General features: G+C 30.0%; 2 protein-coding genes across 2 annotated transcripts; both read left to right on the forward strand.

The window, feature by feature from the left end:
* Positions 1 to 10,910: 10,910 nt before the first annotated feature.
* On the forward strand, positions 10,911 to 11,459 carry LOC109167407 (MADS-box transcription factor PHERES 2-like). Its single transcript, XM_019316425.1, has one exon. It carries the CDS (start codon positions 10,911 to 10,913, stop codon positions 11,457 to 11,459), a length of 549 nt encoding a protein of 182 aa, XP_019171970.1.
* An 8,914-nt stretch (positions 11,460 to 20,373) lies between these two features.
* On the forward strand, positions 20,374 to 20,886 carry LOC109167408 (MADS-box transcription factor PHERES 2-like). The gene has a single exon (XM_019316426.1). The coding sequence runs from the start codon at positions 20,374 to 20,376 to the stop codon at positions 20,884 to 20,886; it is 513 nt and encodes a 170-aa protein (XP_019171971.1).
* Positions 20,887 to 20,947: the final 61 nt, after the last annotated feature.

Here is a 20,947-nt window from a genome sequence, read left to right on the forward strand (position 1 = left end):
TAGCGGGCGGGTTTCAGAATACACCAACAGTGTTGACAACATACACCAATAGTGTAATAAAACACACCACAGTGAAACACACCAATGGTGTATTCCCATGTTATGGTAATTACAGTGGCCATTTATAGCGGTCGGGTTCCAGAATACACCAACAATATTGACAACATGCACTAATAGTGTAATAAAACACACAACAATGTGATTTTCCTTACTCCGGTGTTTTATGACGAGTTTACCCTTGCAGTTCACTGGGTAGGAGAATGTGCGCGAAAATACTGGAAAAATCTTGATTAATATGATTCATTGGATATATCTAATCTAATGGCCTATAATATATATATATATATATATATATATATATATATATATATATATATATATATATATATATATATATATATATATATATATATATATATAGAGAGAGAGAGAGAGAGAGAGAGATAGAGCTATAATAATAAAATATAATTTATAAAATATAAATACACATAATAACTTCAAAAAAATATGTATGAATACATCTACCCACACAATTAATGCATTCATACTTGCTAATCTTGTTTCTATCAAAATGCATTCACACTTTGGAGGGAAATTTTGTGGCTAGATTGATATAAAGATAAAGATATAAAGATATAAAGATAAAAATATAAAGATATAATGATAAAGATAAAGATAAAGATATAAAGATAAAGATAAAGATATAAATATATAAAGATATAAAGATTATTAATTATTATTCCAAAAGGCTGAACCCCAACCGTAAGGGCCCCCCACACCCCGGCCCCACAGAGCATTTAGGAAAAGATTATTAATTATTATATGGTTGTAGAGTGCTTGTATTGTATTTATATACTAGTTTTTTTACGCGCATTGCGCGATTGGGATAATGCCCAATGTTTTTTTAAATAAGTACTTTAAAGTATATAAAGACAAGATTATATTACAATTGTTCATGCATAGATTATTGAATATTGAATTTGCGTATTTAAATAGGTAATTCTAAGTTTACAAATGCAAGATAATATAGTCAGAATTGATTATAATTTTCAATAAAATAATTGTATAGGTATGGTTGAAACTAAATACGTGACATAAGGGAGAGCAAATAAAAATTAGGGCAGAAAATATTAAATATATACTAGTATTGAAGAGCTAACTGTTGATTGTCAAACAAGGACATTGCGAGTTAGTTTCCCATTTCAATTTGTTGGGTGATTAGAATACTATTTTTGTCAATAAATCCCCCAAGTTGTTAATATGATTGACTTAATTATATTTTTTATTTTTCAAAACAATTATTATTATTATTATTATTATTATTATTATTATTATTATTATTATTATTATTATTATTATTATTATTATTATTATTATTATTATTATTATTAGGGAAAATGGCACTTTTTCCCCTGAGTTATATACCTATAGCATTTTTTCCCCCTAAATTATTGAAGTGGCTGCTTTTTCCCTTGAAATGTTAAATGGACATATTTACCCTTAAACTAAATATTTAATTTATTTTTTTTCTCCAACAAATTATGACCATAATTCGGTTCAAACTAAACAAACACTATAGCAACCAAACCGAAATATTCCAATTACAATTTAGAATCGAAATTCGATATTTAGAGTTTATTAAAATCGTGAACCGGAACAGACGGTTCATGTTCCGAACTGAAAAAATAAAATACATTTATTGTTAAATTTAGACTATTTTAAAATAAAAAATAAAATTTTAAAATAAAGACGGTTCAAAATCGCGAATCAGATCCGGAACCGCCGGTTAACGGTTTAAGATTCAATTTTTTTGATACATAATTTTAATAAATTGACATTTAAATATTGGGTTCTAGATCTGAATTTTAACCGTAAACTATTAATTCCATTGCTTTAGTATCCGGTTCAATTCAAACTGAACCATGATCATCCCTACGTATACGCAATAATTTGTTGGAGTAGTAAAATAAATAAAATGTTTACTTTAAGGGTATAAATGTCAATTTAATATATCAGGGGGAAAAAGCACCACTTTTAGAATAATTGAGGGGGCTAATGTGCTTACCTAAATAATTGAAGGGAAAAAAGTGCTATAAGTATATTATTATTATTATTATTATTATTATTATTATTATTATTATTATTATTATTATTATTAAATACTAGTAATTCACCCACGCGATGCACGAGAAAAAATTATGTTAATATAAATATAAATAAAAAATCGAAAAACTAAAATATTTTAAATTGTTTAATATAATAATATTTTTGAGCTTCCATTGGTCAAGTATTTATTTTTTTTATAGAATACAAAATTAGAATTATAATTATAATTAAAATTAAAATTTTGTATGGTTAATATAATCTCTAATTATGTACATATTCAAATAAACTTATAGAGAGAATTTACATAACTACATTGATTTATTCATAATTGTATTTCATCTATATTATAATTTTCACAATACGAATAATAACTAAGATAATTACATTTGGAAAGCAAATTTCAAATTTTGTATGAGTAAATTTAAACTCTAATTGAACACATTTTTTATATGATTATATAATATATAGCTATTTTATTTTTCAAAAGTACATTTTTTATATGATTATAATATATATATATATATATATATATATATATATATATATACATATATATATATATATATATATATATATATATATATATATATATATATATATATATATAGCTATTTTATTTTTCAAATGTTGTGTTATTTTTTTTATTTTTTTTTAATAATAAAGGATGTTGTGGCATTAATTTTAACATTAATTACTTCCCAAACCATATAGCTTTATTATAGTTAAGATATGTATACCCTTAGGTCATTTTACATGTTAATCTAAACAGCTAATTGTTTCAAATATCTGTTTACCAATCGTTGATATAATTTGCTGGTCAAATCCGCAATCCGCTAACGCTAACCGCTAACTGCTGATTGTCAAACAAGGACATTGCAAGATAGTTCTCACTTTAATTTGTTGTGTGATTTGAATATTCTCTTTGTCAACAAATTCTTCAAGTAGTTAATATGATTGGTTTTATTAATTATATATATATTTTTTAATTTTTTCATGGTATTAATAAAATACTTGGTAAATAAATATATAGCATTATTTCGTATTATAATTTTGATATTTAATTAAAAAATAGTGCACAATAAAGATAATAGGCAATGTAGTGAATATAATCAATTGATGAATTTGAATGTAAAGAATTTTTTCATTGGAGAAATATAAAGACAATGTAACTAATAAAATTATTTCTCTTAATTAATTTATTGATAATGAATAATTTTTTTAATAAAGACATTGTAGAGATAATGCAGCGAATATAATCAATTGATGAATTTGAATGTAAAGAAATTCTATGGTAGAGAAAAATAAAGATAATATAAGTAATGAAATTATTTCTCTTATTTAATTTATTGATAATGAATAATTTTTTTGAATAAAAAAATTGTAGACACATTATTCTAAATTAAAGAAATGCATATGTATTATTTTTTGTTGTAGCTACTAAATTATTATTTATGCCAACTTTGATTGGGATGGGGTTCGAACCTAAGACCTTACTTATTGGAATCAATGAGTAAGTTAACGGTGAACTAACAAAAATTAACGGAAAAGATAATATTTAACGAAAAAGTTAACGGATAATCATATTCATTAAGGATAAATTAGGAAATCTTAAGGAAAAATTAAAATCTGATCAATCAGAGCCATTCATTTGATTAAAAAATTTGACAGCCATTTTTTCTACCCAATATATATATATATATATATATATATATATATATATATATATATATATATATATATATATATATATATAGTAGATTAGATGTGTTAAGACATTTTATAATTACATATTAATATTCTTAGTTGCATTAAAATTATTTGAAGGGACGGGGATCGGGGAGTCGTTATGCTGTGCAACCATGTGCATCATGCATGGTGCACACGGTTGCACAACATAATTTGCCTGGATCGGGATGCTTATGCTGCAAACAATAATGCCGACCTCACCTTAAAGATTCTCCAAACTTCTCTAATGCTATTTCATGCATTATTTATAAAATTGGATATAAAAATTGGATAAAAACTTCTTATTTGTAAAATTTGGAAAAGGAAAAAAATGGGGGAGTTATTGAATATCGTTCTACCTCCATTAGTTGATATTTCAAGATCACTTACAATACCTGGGATGAAAGAACAAAAATGAATTCCTAAGAGTTTCAATTTGAATCGCTTCCAAATAGTATGTTCCTTGTTTATTTATGGAATGAAGATCTGATTCTATGTTCTGTTTCGGAAAACATCCAACGTATAGGTAGGTTTATATAGATACCGCCAATAAGTCAAATTTGACGTAAGTCCTTATGATTCAACCAAAGGGTGTATAATTTATCAACTACGCAATGCCACAAAGATTTGAAGGATTCGTTTTTAAACTTTAACAAACATGTCTTTCATGGAAATATAATTCGAGACGCAAAATATCAAGATAAATTTTTAAAAAAAAGTTAGATTTCAAATGAAGGTAAGGAATGTGAAATATGAAAATAAGAGTTATTGTTCCTAAAATTTGTGAAAAATCTCGACTAATCCGTAGAAGAGGACCAATTGGTAGTATATGTTTAACAATTATGCAAATTCTGATTGGGATGAAGTTTGAACCTAAGTCCTTTAATTTGTTGGAAATTTATATAGTAATGGAGAGTAATGTTTCAGATGAACTACCATGAAAGCTTAAATAATATTTGGAGTTGTGGAGTAATAAATATTATTTTAGTTTGGTAGAAAGTTAATTAAAATACTGGGAGAAATTTATATAGCTATATGCTTGTGATATATAGCTATAAGCTTGAGATATATAGCTAATATGCTTGAGAGTAAATAGCTTATATGCTTGAGAGTATATAGCTATATGCTTGTGATATATAGCTAATATGCTTGAGAGTTATAGCTAATATGCTTGAGAGTATTAATGCATGTTTGTATATTTTCATGCGTAAGATTTTGGGGCATTTTGAAGCTATATGCTTCAAAACTACACTTAACATGCTTGAAATATGCTCTTCTAAATTGTGAAGCTATATGTTTCAAAGTTACACTTAACATGCTTGGTATATGTAGCTGTATGCTTGGGATTATTGAACTATATATATGTATATTATTTATATTTATCCTTTGCATGTTTCCATGCGTAAAGAATAAATAAATATATATATGTATATAATTTTGCATACAGTTACTGGCTCAATATATATTAATTTCTCCAGTGATAGATATATCAATCAGGATATATCTTATCTTATGGAAGTTGAGTTTTAAATTACAGCAACTTCCATGTAATTTCTCCAAATAGATATATTTTTCATCTATAAATATTTTGGAGAAACATCTGAAAGGGACATGCAGTTTACAGGCAATTTACAGGCAATCAATTTGCAGGAAATCAAGATACTTCACAGTCCTACAGTTCTACAGAAAATTCTCAAACAAAGCAACTTGAGAATTTCATTCATCTTCTTGTATCCCATAAGATTAAATCTTGAACCTTGTTGCTTTTATAGAGGGAGATTTAAAGATTATAGGAAAGTGATTACATGCCTAAAGATATCAAATGATCTAGTTTTGTTCCCTGTTGTATTCTGTATTATTGTTGTATCTCGAATGTATTACAGATTACAAGCACTTTTTCCAACATAATTTGTTATAGAAATTAATGAGTATGTTATATAATAATAAATAGTTAATGGAATATTCCATTTCTAAAGTTCATACTAACAGAATGCAATGTTATTTATGAGAAGAAAATAATATAATAGAGGTTAAATAAGGAAAATCATAAAAAAAAATACTAAAATAAAATAATATGAACCATTCATTTCAACAAACAATGACACCAATATTTTTTTTAGTTTACACCCGTTAAGGGCCTAACTTTTATTATATTTGTAGATTTGTCGATGTTAATACCAGGAAATAATATAGTAAAGAATTTTTAAATTAAAATATATAAAATTATAAATAAGCTTACAAGTATTCATCTCACCTATCTCCCGGCACATTCTTCCACTAACAAAACTTACCTATTCCTATGCATTATATTTTTAATGAATTGGCTTACCTATGACATGCTATGAAAGGAATACACTTAATTACCAACTACCGAAAAAAGATTAATAAAGTTGTGTAACGTCAATATGTTAATATTATGAAGTATATTAAAGAGGGATTATTGGATAACGGTAAATATAGAAATCACTTTATAATTAAATAGAAAATACAATCACTAAAATAACAATAATAAGTAATATTAATAATATTATATAAAATTTTGGTAACAAGGTGTAACATTACCGTAAAAAAAATATAATCCAAATTCTCTGTTAAAAACATATCCAATTTTCTTCATATCTCTTATAACATTTTAAAATTAATTTATACAACAAAAAAATAAAACAATATAATTACAGAATTAAACTGAAAAGGCAATTATATTTTGTAGAGAGATTATCTTTTTTTTTTTGTTTTCTGTTTAATATGGAAAACTCATTCAAAAAGCAATGAATATAACTAAAGACAATCAAATTTGACCTAATAGCAACAATTTAAAATAATAATAATTTTAGGAAATTACAATTCAATATCTCCGTTTGTGAGATTTTCTACTCTAATATTTGTAAGAAGATAATAACATTAAAGGGATATTCTTTATTTTCATTGTTTCCCATGAATTGCCCAACCTCATAAGAAATTAATCAAAGAAATAAATATGTTTTTTTTTTTAGCTTCCAAATTTATATTCTAATGTTTAAATCCAAACATTGCATTAAAATATTTATATTTATTATTTGTCAAGAATTGACCTACCTACCACATGTCATAAAAGGAATACATTTAATAATAACCAAGTATAAAAAAATTTTGAAAATAAGTAATTACACGTCAAGATGATAATATTATGAAGTAAATTTAAAATGAGAACATCGCATGCATCACTCTTAATATAGAACTCGATCTCCTAATAATTAAAAAGGAAAAATTCAATAAAATAACCATAATAAGTTATATAATGTATATTATGAAAAAAATATTCGTGACAGGGTGTAAAAGTACTATGAAAAGAATACAATCCATTCATCTGTCAAAAATTTATCCAGTTTTGCTCATATATGTGGCCCAATAAATACCATATCATCTCAGCATGCATAATCACCAACATACACAAGATCAATAAAGAATAAAAAACCACAAACCGATCTTGAGCACTTATAATAGCTTCTTCTTCTTTTCTCATTTCCAATCAATCTATATATATCATGGCAAGAAGGAGATTAAGATTGGCATATATTGTGAATCAATCGAGAAGAAAAGCATCCTACTAAAAAAGAAAGAGAGGGGAGGTCAAAAAGCTTAATGAGCTCACCGTTCTTTGCAGTGCGGATGCTGCCATGATAATGTATAGCTCGTTTGCATTGAGCCCTTTGCATTATAAAAAATAGAGTAAAAACATGATATTATTCAACCTCAGACCCATTAAAATATAGCGTGTAACAGCGGGGCTCGAGAATTATTGTGTATTTGAATCGTTGGAGCTAGAAATCGTCGATATGCTCATATTGGTGATATTGTTGTTGTTGATGTTGTTATCAAAGAAGCAGTACCTAATATGCCTCTAGAATGATCTGAAGTAGTCAGAGCGGTAATTTTGCGTACCTGTAAAGAACTCAAACGTGACAGCCGAATGATAATACGATATGATGACAATGCCACATTTGTTATTGATAAAGAAGGAAATACAAAGAACTAGAATTTTTGGTGCAATCGCCGGAGAGTTGAGACAATTCAATTTTACTAAAATAGTTTCATTAGCTCCCAAAGTATTATAAAAGGAAATTGTGATATGTTTCTAGTGGAGTATTCGAAAGAACGGTATTAGAAAAGTAAATTGTGATATGTTTGTAGGTGAGTATTTGAAAAAAAATAGATTCAAAATTGAATAGAATGTGTCTCACTCATATAACTTTCTTGAAAAATAGAATTCATAGACAAATAAGTAAAAAAAAAAAAAAAAATTAAAAACGTTAATAGTATCCAAATTTTTTGCCACAATAATTATGGTTCATAATGGGTAGGGACACTTACTGAGATAATCACTTCTATACGAAATGCTGATATGGATCGAAATAGAGTGACTCGAATAGCATCCACCAATATTACTGAAAATATTGTAGGAATACTTTTACGAGAAGATTTTATTGAAAACGTGAGAAAGCAACGAGAAAAAAAAAAAAACAAAAAAAAAATTAGTTTAACCCTGCGACATAGAAGGAATAGGAAAACACCGTATAGAAATATTTAAAATTTAAAACGGATCAGTCGACCCGGTTTACGAATCTATTTTAACTATCCACAAATCCCTAAAATTTTTGTGGGATGGGAGTTGTAATTCTTTCTACTTCGCGAGGTATAATGACAGACCGAGAGGCTCAACTAGAACGAATCAGGGGAGAAATTTTGTGTTATATATATATGATAATATTTTGATTAGAATATAAAAATTGGATCAAAAACTTCTTATTTTTAAAATTTGGAAAAGCAAAAAAAATGGGGGAGTTATTGAATACCTGGGATGAAAGGACAAAAATGAATTCCTAAGGGTTTCATTATGAATCGCTTCCAAATAGTATATTCCATCTTTATTTATGGAATGAAGATCTGATTCTAAGTTCTGTTTCGGAAAACATCCAACGTATAGGTAGTTTATATAGATACCGCCAATAAGTCAAATTTGATGTAAGTTCTTATGATTCAACCAAAGTGTGTATAATTTATCAACTACGCAATGCCACAAAGATTTGATGGATTCGTTTTTCAACTTTAACAAACATGTCTTTCATGGAAATATATTCGAGACGCAAAATATCAAGAAACATTTTTTAAAAAAGTTAGATTTCAAATGAAGGTAAGGAATGGGAAATATGAAAATATAGGTTACTGTTCCTAAAATTTGTGAAAAATCTCGACTAATCCGTAGAAGAGGACTAATTGGTAGTATATGTTTTAACAATTATGCTAATTATTATTGGGATGAACTTTGAACCTAAGACCTTTAATTTGTTATAGAAATTAATGAGTATGTTATATAATAATAAATAGTTAATGGAATATTCCGTTTCTAAAGTTTATACTAACAGAATGCAGTGTTATTTAAGAGAAGAAAATAATATAATAGAGGTTAAATAAGGAAAATCATAAAAATAAAATACTAAAATCAAATAATATGAACCATTCATTTCAACAAACAATGACACCAATATTTTTTTAATTTGCTCCCGTCAAGGGCCTAACTTTAGTGACTCTTATTATATTTGTAGATTTGTCGTTGTTAATACCAGGAAATAATATAGTAAAGAATTTTTAAATTAAAATATATAAAATTGTAAATAAGCTTACAAGTATTCATCTCACCTATCTCCCTGCACATTCTTCCACTAACAAAACTTACCTATGCCTATTCATTATATTTTTCATGAATTGGCTTACCTATGACATGCTATGAGAGGAATACACTTAATTACCAACTACCAAAAAAAGACTAATAAAGTTGTGTAACGTCAATATGTTAATAATATGAAGTATATTAAAGAGGGATTATTGGATAACGGTAAATATAGAAATCACTTTATAATTAAATAGAAAATACAATCAATAAAATAACAAAAATAAGTAATATAAATAATATTATATAAAATTTTGGTAAAAAGGTGTAACATTAGCGTAAAAAAAATATAATCTAAATTAACTGTTAAAAACATATCGAATTTTCTTCATATCTCTTATAACATTTTCAAATTTATTTATATACAAAAAAAAAATAAAACAATATAATTACAGAATTAAACTGAAAAGACAATTATATTTTGTAGAGAAATTATCTTTTTTTTTTTCTCTGTTTAATATGGAAAACTTATTCAAAAAGTGATGAATATAACTAAAGACAATCAAATTTGACCTAATAGCAACAATTTAAAATAATAATAATTTTAGGAAATTACATTTCAATATCTCCCTTTCTGAGATATTCTACTCTACTATTTGTAAGAAGATAATAACATTAAAGGGATATTCTTAATTTTCATTGTTTCCCATGAATTGCCCAACCTCATAACAAATTAATCAAAGAAATAAATTTGTTTTTTTTTTAGCTTCCAAATTTATATTCTAATGTTTAAATCCAAACATTGCATTAAAATATTTATATTTATTATTTGTCAAGAATTGACCTAGCTTCCACATGTCATAAAAGGAATACATTTAATAATAACAAGTATAAATTTTTTTTTGAAAATAAGTAATTACATGTCAAGATGATAATATTAAGAAGTAAATTTAAAATGAGAACATCCCATGCATCACTCTTAATATAGAACTCAACCTCCTAATCATTAAAAAGGAAAAATTCAATAAAATAACCATAATAAGTTGTATAATGTATATTAGGAAAAAATATTCGTGACAGGGTGTAAAATTACTATAAAAAGAATACAATCCATTCATCTGTCAAAAATTTATCCAGTTTTGCTCATATATGTGGCCCTATAAATACCATATCATCTCAGCATGCGTAATCACCCACATACACAAGATCAATAAAGAATAAAAAACCACAAATCGATCTTGAGCACTTATAATAGCTTCTTCTTCTTTTCTCATTTCCAATCAATCTATATATATATATCATGGCAAGAAGGAGATTAAGATTGGCATATATTGTGAATCAATCGAAAAGAAAAGCATCCTACCAAAAAAGAAAGAAATGGGTGGTCAAAAAACTTAATGAGCTCACCGTTCTTTGCAGTGCGGATGCTGCCATGGTAATGTATAGCTCGTTTGAGCAGGGGCCAGTGATATGGCCTACTGTTGAAAGGGTTCAAGAGCTGATTGCTAGGTTCATGCAGCTGCCGGACGTGCAACAAACCCGGCGAATGATGAGCCAGGACAGCTTTGTTGTGCAAATGCTTGAAAAGTTGGGCACTCTGCTTCTAAAATTGAAGCAAGAGAACAGGGAGATGAAAATGAATGCAGTGATGCATCAGATTTTTCGCGGAGAACAGATAGTTGATTATCTGAGTTCAGTAGATTTAAACGACCTGGGTTGGGTTTTAAACACGAATATTGCTGAAAGTGTTATGAGGTTGGTAAGAGATTCCCCAACTCTGGCTCCTCCTTCAGTTGTTGCTCCAGCAGATGTGTTTTCTGGGCAAAGCTATCAAAGCATGGTGGGTATGCAAACTGCCAATCTTAATCCTGCCTGGAATTGGGCTTTCAGTAATCAAAATGACCCAACTCAGGGGGAGCAGGGCCTAGCACTTCCCAACAAAATCCTTAACTCGTTTCTGCAAATTTCTCAGTGTTCATAACTACTCTTAATGCAAGTGTTTTTGTTTGTTATTTAAATTGATGCATTATATTGGGAATAGCCTGGCTAATGCATCTATATATTTTTACGTTGTTTTGTTTTTTTTTTCTAGTTCAATTAATAATAAAATAAGCTGTCCTATTTATTTTTAAAAAACCTGGGTATAAATTTGAGTTGCAGAAAATCCTTCTCATAATACATAAATATAAAAGATCAAAGTTCATATCCCTTTGCATTCACAAATTTCATTAATCAAAATGACCCAACTCAGGGGGACCAGGGCCTAGCAACTCCCAAAATGAATATGTTTCTCTAATGCTGTAATGCAGTGCATTGCAATGCAAGTGTTTTTATTTGTTATTTAAATTGACAAATTTGAGTTGTACAAAATTGTTTATAAAATACATAATAAATATATCAAATCAAATTACATATCCATTTGCAGTGATACAAATTATAATAGAAAGATAATAAAAAACATATCTATTTTTTCATGTATTAAATTACACACAATTAATTGGATTGTCAATTTCTGATGCTCCTAATGAGGATTTCCGTTCTCCATCACAATGGGATTGGGATGGGAAAAATTTCGGAGAATAGGATCGGGGTAGTGGAAATACCCCACCCCGCTTCCGATTCTTATAACAACAACTACAACAACATTATTATTATTATTATTATTATTATTATTATTATTATTATTATTATTATTATTATTATTATTATTATTATTTTGAAAATTTTTATTATTTTCTTGGGAATCTTTGCTTTGTTTTCTTTCTCATATATATATCTGGTAGTGCAAGACAAGGAGAAATGCAGGTTTACCACCTAAAGTACCATTGAATCCTAAGATTGAATTACACTGAAGGAAGCAAAACGCACGAAGGAGAAAGGAGAAACAAGCGGAAAATGTACGTAGAGATGGCTTATCAAAACAACAATAATGTTGCAACCTCACATTAAAGAATTTGGCAGCACCAAGTTTTCACAATCAACCACTCCTACAAAATTAAGAATATAATTATGACTTTCTACTACACCTTCATAATAAAGGTGTAACGGAAAGAAAAAGTAAAAAAAAAAAAAAAAAAAAAAAAAAAAAAAAAAAAACTGTCGCAATCTAAGTGCTTAAGAATACACTACACCTTTATTTAAAAGGTGTAGTGAATTCGAAAGTAAAAGAATACATGAAAATTTCCGTATATATATATATATATATATATATATATATATATATATATATATATATATATATATATATTTGAAAATCGAAAACTTATATATTATAATAATAACAAAACGTTCCGCGACACCCTCTTGGATAGCGTGCCGCGGAACGTTTTATTATTATTATTATTATTATAATAATAATATAACCTCCCAACAAAATTTTTAAGTTTCTGCAAATTAAACTTCTCTAGCTTACTGTTTTTATTTGTTGTGTGAATTGATGCATTCTATTGGAAAATTTGAGTTGTTTGTTTTTATGTTTTTATGTTGTTTTGTTTTTTCCCGTTCAAGGTTCACATCCCTTTATATTGTCAAATTTGAGTTGCACAAAATCCTTCTCAAAATACATAAATATATAAGATAATCAAAGTTTATATCCCTTTGCATTGACACAAATTATAATAGAAAGATAGTTAATGACATATTTATTGTTCCATGTATTAAATTAGACACAATTAATTGCAATGCAAATTTCCCAGGTTCTTCATGAGGATTCCTGATCTCCATTACAACGAATATGGGGATGGGGAAATATTTAGAGAATGAGGCCGGGAATATTATTATTATTATTATTATTATTATTATTATTTACTACTACTATTGTTATTTATTAATTATTATATGGTTGTAGAGTGGTTTTAATGTATTTATATATTGGAAGTGTTAAGACATTTTATAATTACATATTAATATTCATATTTGCATTAAAATTATTTGAAGGGACGGGGATCGGGATGCTTGATGCTACAAACAATAATGCCGACCTCATGAGAATATAATTGTGTTGTATTCAATAATAATGTCTGAGAGTACATGGAGCGAATATATAGAGATGATAGATAGAATCCTAGTCTAACACGAATAATATAGTCCTAGTCTAATATGAATAATATAGTCCTAATACTCCCCCTCAAGAAAAAGGTTGGCTAGCCAAAACATTGAGCTTGTCACGGAGAGAGTTAAAACGAAGAGACGACAGAGACTTTGTGAAAATATCCGCTAGTTGATCCTTGGTTGAAATAAAGTGCACTTCTAACTCCTTTTTGGCTACTTCATCGCCAACAAAGTGATAGTCAATCTCAATGTGCTTCGTGCCGGCATGAAACACTAGATTGGCACATAAATAAGTAGCTCCCAAATTATCACACCATAATTGAAGAGGAGACGCAGGTGAGATGACGATTTCATGTAACAGAGAAACAAGTCATGTAACTTCTGCAGATACATAGCGAGTCCCTTGTATTATGCTTCAGTCGAAGAACGTCCCACAGTCCGTTGCTTCCGACAAACCCAAGATATAAGATTACTGCCCAAGAACACAACAAAGCCACTAGTAGATTTGGGGTCATTCGGATCGCCAGCCCAATCTGGGCTAGAATAGGCGTGAATATCCATAGATGTAGACCGAGAAATACGCAGGCCAAGATTCTTGGTGCCTTTGACATACCGCAGGACTCTCTTTAGATATGTCAAGTCTGTAGTAGTGGGAGCATGCATATGTTGACACAATAGATTAACATCATAAGATAGATCCGGACGAGTTACCGTAAAATACTGGCGAGCACCAGCAAGACTCCTGTATTGTGTTGGATGGCATAGGGAACAGCCATAGTCTGTGATTTTCGCAGAAGAGACAAGCGTGATTACTGGCTTGCAGTCCACCATACCAACACGTTTGAGAATATCCTTCACGTACTGTTGTTGGGATAAATGCATACCACTTGATAACAGGACAGTTTCTATTCACAAGAAGAAAGAAGGCACACACATATCACGAACCTTAAATTCAAGTGCCAATTTATGAATAAGAGTAGTAACACGATCTAAGTCCGAACCCTTAATTAAAATGTCATCAACATACACCAAGAAATAAAGACGAATATAGTCACAAGAATAGATAAAAAGAGACACATCTGTCTTATAAGGGGAGAAGCCCACAGAGATAAGAGAATCATGTAGCCTTGTGAACCATGCACGTGGAGCCTGTTTGAGACCGTATAGAGATTTTTTAAGCAAACATACATGATTAGGTAACAACATATCCTCATAAACAGGTGGCTGTTGCATGTAAACAGTTTCAGCTAGCTCGCTATTTAAAAGGCGTTGTGAATATCGAACTGGCGAATAGATCACCCACAAGATACGGCTAAAGATAAGAGAAGACGAACCGTAGTGGGCTTAACCACATGGCTAAAGGTCTCAAAAAAGTCATCTCTAGCAACCTGATTAAAACCCTTGGCTACTAACCTTACTTTAAGATGGTCTATTGAACCATCGGCCTTCCGTTTGGTTCAGAAAACCCACTTGCAACCAACAACCTTCATACCTGGTTCAGATGAAACGAGACGCCACGTATGATTATGGACCAAAGCATTGAAATCCGCGTCCATTGCATCACGCCACTCAGGAAACTTGACCGCCTGAGAGTAACAGGTAAGCTCAGGCAATATAGTGGAAATAGTGGTTAAGGCAACATGATGATGCGTGCCAGAGCTGCGAGTGTTCATGCTATGCGACCGAGGAGGCGGAGTAGCATGTCGTGGAAGTCCGCGCAGCCTGCCGTGCTGCTCAACCTGCAGGTCTGAGATAGTCCGCTCACTCGATGCGGAAAACTCGTTACGCTGACCTGCATCACTGCCAGAAGCTGCCATGGGCTAGTGAATCTGCCGAGTGCCATCAGTAACCGTGGTCGAGACATCTCTTCCTTTGCCCATCACAATTGGTGCAGTAGCGGCTCGTAACGCGGTGTAGCAACCTACGAGAAAATAGGAGAAACAAAGGGAAACACAATATCATCGAATCGCATGTGGCGACATAAAAACCTTGTTAGTGTTAGTGTCCAAACAACGATAGCCACGATAAGACGGAGGATAGCCTAGAAAGACACAGGGAGATAACGAAACTGGAGTTTATTGCGATTATAAGGACGTGGGACAGGAAAGCACAAACAACCAAACACTCGCAAGTAAGAGTAGGACGGGGGAGATCGATGTAAACGGAAGTGAGGGGACTGATCATACAGAACACGAGTAGGAATTTTATTAATTAGATACACAGCAGTTTCAAAAGCATAGTCCCAAAAACGAGACGGGACATATGCTTGAGAAATTAAAGACAATCCTGTCTCAACAACATGACGATGTCTGCATTCCACTCGACCATTTTGCTCGTGAGTATACGCACAGGATTGCCTGTGGCGAATACCCAGCGAAGCATGAGTGGAACCAAGCTTTTTATATTCTCCCCAAAAATCAGATTGAAAGGAAATAATCTTGCGAGAAAAAGAATGTTCAACGAGTGATCGGAACTTATCAAATACAGCATACAAATCAGATTTAGCACGCATGGGATAATACCTTATATAATGAGTGTAATCATCCACAAACAACATAAAATATTTATAGCCAGACGCTTAAAGTAATTGCGCCGGGCCCCAAATATCTGGATAAATTAATTCCAAAGGATGCGTACTAGTAGTTTCAACACGAGTCAAAGGAAAATGAGAGTATTTTCCCAATTGACAAGAGGAACAGACCGTTGGAATCACCATTATCACCAGAGACAGCCACATTAGCCTGAAAACTCGGAGCCCCTGAATCACGCTGAAAATAGTTGGCTCCCGTGTGACCAAAACAGTTACAAATTTGACAAAGATCATCATAGCGCAAAAAACAATTGGCTCCCGTGTGACCAAAATGTTTACAATAATTTGACACGGATCATCAATGCCACGTCGTTGACTGGACCGCTTCTCATACGGTGTATCTTGGTTCGATGTCATCGGCTACTGCTACGAAGTGAGGTGGGACATGGATGTTGGAAAGGAAAACCATAGCTAACTGATACCAAATGAAAATATAATTGTGTTGTATTCAATAATAATGTTTGAAAGTACAGGGAGCGAATATATAGAGATGCTAGATAGAATCCTAGTCTAACACGAATAATATAGTCCTAATCTAATATGAATAATATAGTCCTAATAGACCTCAACTTAAAGATTCTCCAAACTTCTCTAATGCTGTTTCATGCATTATTTATAGATTTCATGCATTTTAATATATTTTAATTTTATGCTGTTTTGTATTTTCCAATTCAATTGATAATAAATTACGAAGTCCTATTTCATATAATCAAAAATAGACCTGGGTATAAATTTGAGTTGCACATGCAAAATCCTTCTCAAAATACATAAATATAAAAAATCAATGTTCATATCCTTTTGCATTGAGCCCTTTGCATTCTAAAAAAACAGAGTAAAAACATGATATGATTCAACCTCAGACCCAATGTAGCGAATAACAGCGGGGCTCGAGAATTGATGTGTATTCAAATCATTGGAACTAGAAATCGTCGATATGCTCCTACTGGTGATATTGTTGTTGTTGATTTTGTTATAAAAAAAGCAGTACCTAATATGCCTCTAGAATGATCTGAAGTAGTCAGAGCGGTAATTTTGCGTACCTGTAAAGAACTCAAACGTGACAGCCGAATGATAATACGATTCGATGACAATGCCACATTTGTTATTGATAAAGAAGGAAATACAAAAGGAACTAGAATTTTTGGTGCAATCACCGGAGAGTTGAGACAATTCAATTTTACTAAAATAGTTTCAATAATTAGCTCCCAAAGTGTTATAAAAGGAAATTGTGATATGTTTCTAGTGGAGTATTCGAAAGAACGGTATTAGAAAAGTAAATTGTGATATGTTTCTAGGTGAGTATTTGAAAAAAAAATAGATTCAAAATTGAATAGAATGTGTCTCACGCATATAACTTTCTTCAAAAATAGAATTCATAGACAAATAAGTAAAATAAAAAAAAAATTAAAAACGTTAATAGTGTCCATTTTTTTGCCACAATAATTATAGTTCATAATGGGTAGGGACACTTACTGAGATAATCACTTCTATACGAAATGTTGATATGGATCGAAATAGAGTGACTCGAATATCATCCACCAATATTATCGAAAATATTGTAGGAATACTTTTACGAGAAGATTTGATTGAAAACGTGAGAAAGCATCGAGAAAAAAAAAACAAAAAAAAATTATTTTAACCCTGCGACATAGAAGGAATAGGAAAACACCCTATAGAAATATTTAAAATTTAAAACGGATCAGTCGACCCGGTTTACGAATCTATTCTAACTATCCACAAATCCCTAAAATTTTTGTGGGATGGGAGTTGTAATTCTTTCTACTTCGCGAGGTATAATGACATACCGAGAGGCTCAACTAGAAAGAATCAGGGGAGAAATTTTGTGTTATATATATATATGATAATATTTTGATTAGAATATAAAAATTGGATCAAAAACTTCTTATTTGTAAAATTTGGAAAATGAAAAAAAATGGGGGAGTTATTGCATATCGTTCTACCTCCATTAGTTGATACTTCAAGATCACTTACAATACCTGGGATGAAACGACAAAAATGAATTCCTAAGGGTTTCATTATGAATCGATTCCAAATAGTATATTCCATCTTTATTTATGGAATGAAGATCTGATTCTAAGTTCCATTTCGGAAAACATCCAACGTATAGGTAGGTTTATATAGATATCGCCAATAAGTCAAATTTGACGTAAGTTCTTATGATTCAACCAAAGGGTGTATAATTTATCAATTACGCAATGCCACAAAGATTTGAAGGATTCGTTTTTCAACTTTAACAAACATGTCTTTCATGGAAATACAATTCGAGACGCAAAATATCAAGAAACATTTTTAAAAAGAAGTTAGATTTTAAATGAAGGTAAGGAATGGGAAATATGAAAATAAGAGTTACTGTTCCTAAAATTTGTGAAAAATCTCGACTAATCCGTAGAAGAGGACTAATTGGTAGTATGTGTTTAACAATTATGCTAATTATGATTGGGATGAAGTTTGAACCTAAGACCTTTAATTTGTTATAAAATTAATGAGTATATTATATAATAATAAATAGTTAATGGAATATTCCGTTTCTAATGTACATACTAACAGAATGCAGTGTTGTTTAAGAGAAGAAAATAATATAATAGAGGTTAAATAAGGAAAATCATAAAAATAAAATACTAAAATCAAATAATATGAACCATTCATTTCAACAAACAATGACACCAATATTTTTTTAATTTGCTCCCGTTAAGGGCCTAACTTTAGTGACTCTTATTATATTTGTAGATTTGTCGATGTTAGTACCAGGAAATAATATAGTAAAGAATTTTTAAATTGAAATATATAAAATTATAAATAAGCTTACAAGTATTCATCTCATCTATCTCCATGCACATTCTTCCACTAACAAAACTTAGCTTGCATATGCCTATGCATTATATTTTTCATGAATTGGCTTACCTATGACATGCTATGAAAAGAATACACTTAATTACCAACTACCGAAAAAAGACTAATAAAGTTGTGTAACGTCAATATGTTAATAATATGAAGTATATTAAAGAGGGATTATTGGATAACGGTAAATATAGAAATCACTTTATAATTAAATAGAAAATACAATCAATAAAATAACAATAATAAGTAATACAAATAATATTATATAAAATTTTGGTAAAAAGGTGTAACATTATCGTTAAAAAAAATATAAACTAAATTATCTGTTAAAAACATATCCAATTTTCTTTATATCTCTTATAACATTTTCAAATTTATTTATGCAACAAAAAAATAAAACAATATAATTACAGAATTAAACTGAAAAGGCAATTATATTTTGTAGAGAAATTATCTTTTTTTTTTTCTGTTTAATATGGAAAACTCATTCAAAAAGCGATGAATATAACTAAAGACATTCAAATTTTACCTAATAGCAACAATTTAAAATAATAATAATTTTAGGAAATTATAATTCAATATCTCCCTTTGTGAGATATTCTACTCTACTATTTGTAAGAAGATAACAACATTAAAGGGATATTCTTAGTTTTCATTGTTTCCCATGAATTGCCCAACCTCATAAGGAATTACTCAAAGAAATAAATTTGTTTTTTTTTTAGCTTCCAAATTTATATTCTAATGTTTAAATCCAAACATTGCATTAAAATATTTATATTTATTATTTATCAAGAATTGACCTAGCTACCACATGTCATAAAAGGAATACATTTAATAATCACCAAGTATAAAAAAAAAATTTGAAAATAAGTAATTACAGGTCAAGATGATAATATTAAGAAGTAAATTTAAAATGAGAACATCCGATGCATCACTCTTAATATAGAAGTCAATCTCCAAATCATTAAAAAGGAAAAATTCAATAAAATAACCATAATAAGTTGTATAATGTATATTAGGAAAAAATATTCGTGACAGGGTGTAAAATTACTGTAAAAAGAATACAATCCATTCATCTGTCAAAAATTTATCCAGTTTTGCTCATATATGTGGCCCTATAAATACCATATCATCTCAGCACGCATAATCACCCACATACACAAGATCAATAAAGAATAAAAAACCACAAATCGATCTTGAGCACTTATAATAGCTTCTTCTTCTTTTCTCATTTCCAATCAATCTATATATATATATCATGGCAAGAAGGAGATTAAGATTGGCATATATTGTGAATCAATCGAAAAGAAAAGCATCCTACCAAAAAAGAAAGAAAGGGGTGGTCAAAAAACTTAATGACCTCACCGTTCTTTGCAGTGCGGATGCTGCCATGATAATGTATAGCTCGTTTGAGCAAGGGCCAGTGATATGGCCTACTGTTGAAAGGGTTCAAGAGCTGATTGCTAGGTTCATGCAGTTGCCGGACGTGCAACAAACCCGGCGAATGATGAGCCAGGACAGCTTTGTTGCGCAAATGCTTGAAAAGTTGGACACTCAACTTCTAAAATTGAAGCAAGAGAACAGGGAGAAGGAAATGAATGCAGTGATGCATCAGATTTTTCGCGGAGAACAGATAGCTGATTATCTGAGATCCGTAGATTTAAACGACCTGGGTTGGGTTTTAAACACGAATATCGCTGAAAGTGTTATGAGGTTGGTAAGAGATTCCCCAACTCTGGCTCCTCCTTCAGTTGTTGCTCCAGCAGATGTGTTTTCTGGGCAAAGCTATCAAAGCATGGTGGGTATGCAAACTGCCAATCTTAATCCTGCCCGGAATTGGGCTTTCAGTAATCAAAATGACCCAACTCAGGGTGGAGCCGGGCCTAGCACTTCCCAACAAAATCCTTAAGTCGTTTCTGCAAACTTCTCAGTGTTCATAACTGCTCTTAATGCAAGCGTTTTTGTTTGTT

The sequence above is a fragment of the Ipomoea nil genome, unplaced genomic scaffold, assembly GCF_001879475.1.
Source record: "Ipomoea nil cultivar Tokyo-kokei standard unplaced genomic scaffold, Asagao_1.1 scaffold3162, whole genome shotgun sequence".
NCBI lineage: Eukaryota > Viridiplantae > Streptophyta > Magnoliopsida > Solanales > Convolvulaceae > Ipomoea > Ipomoea nil.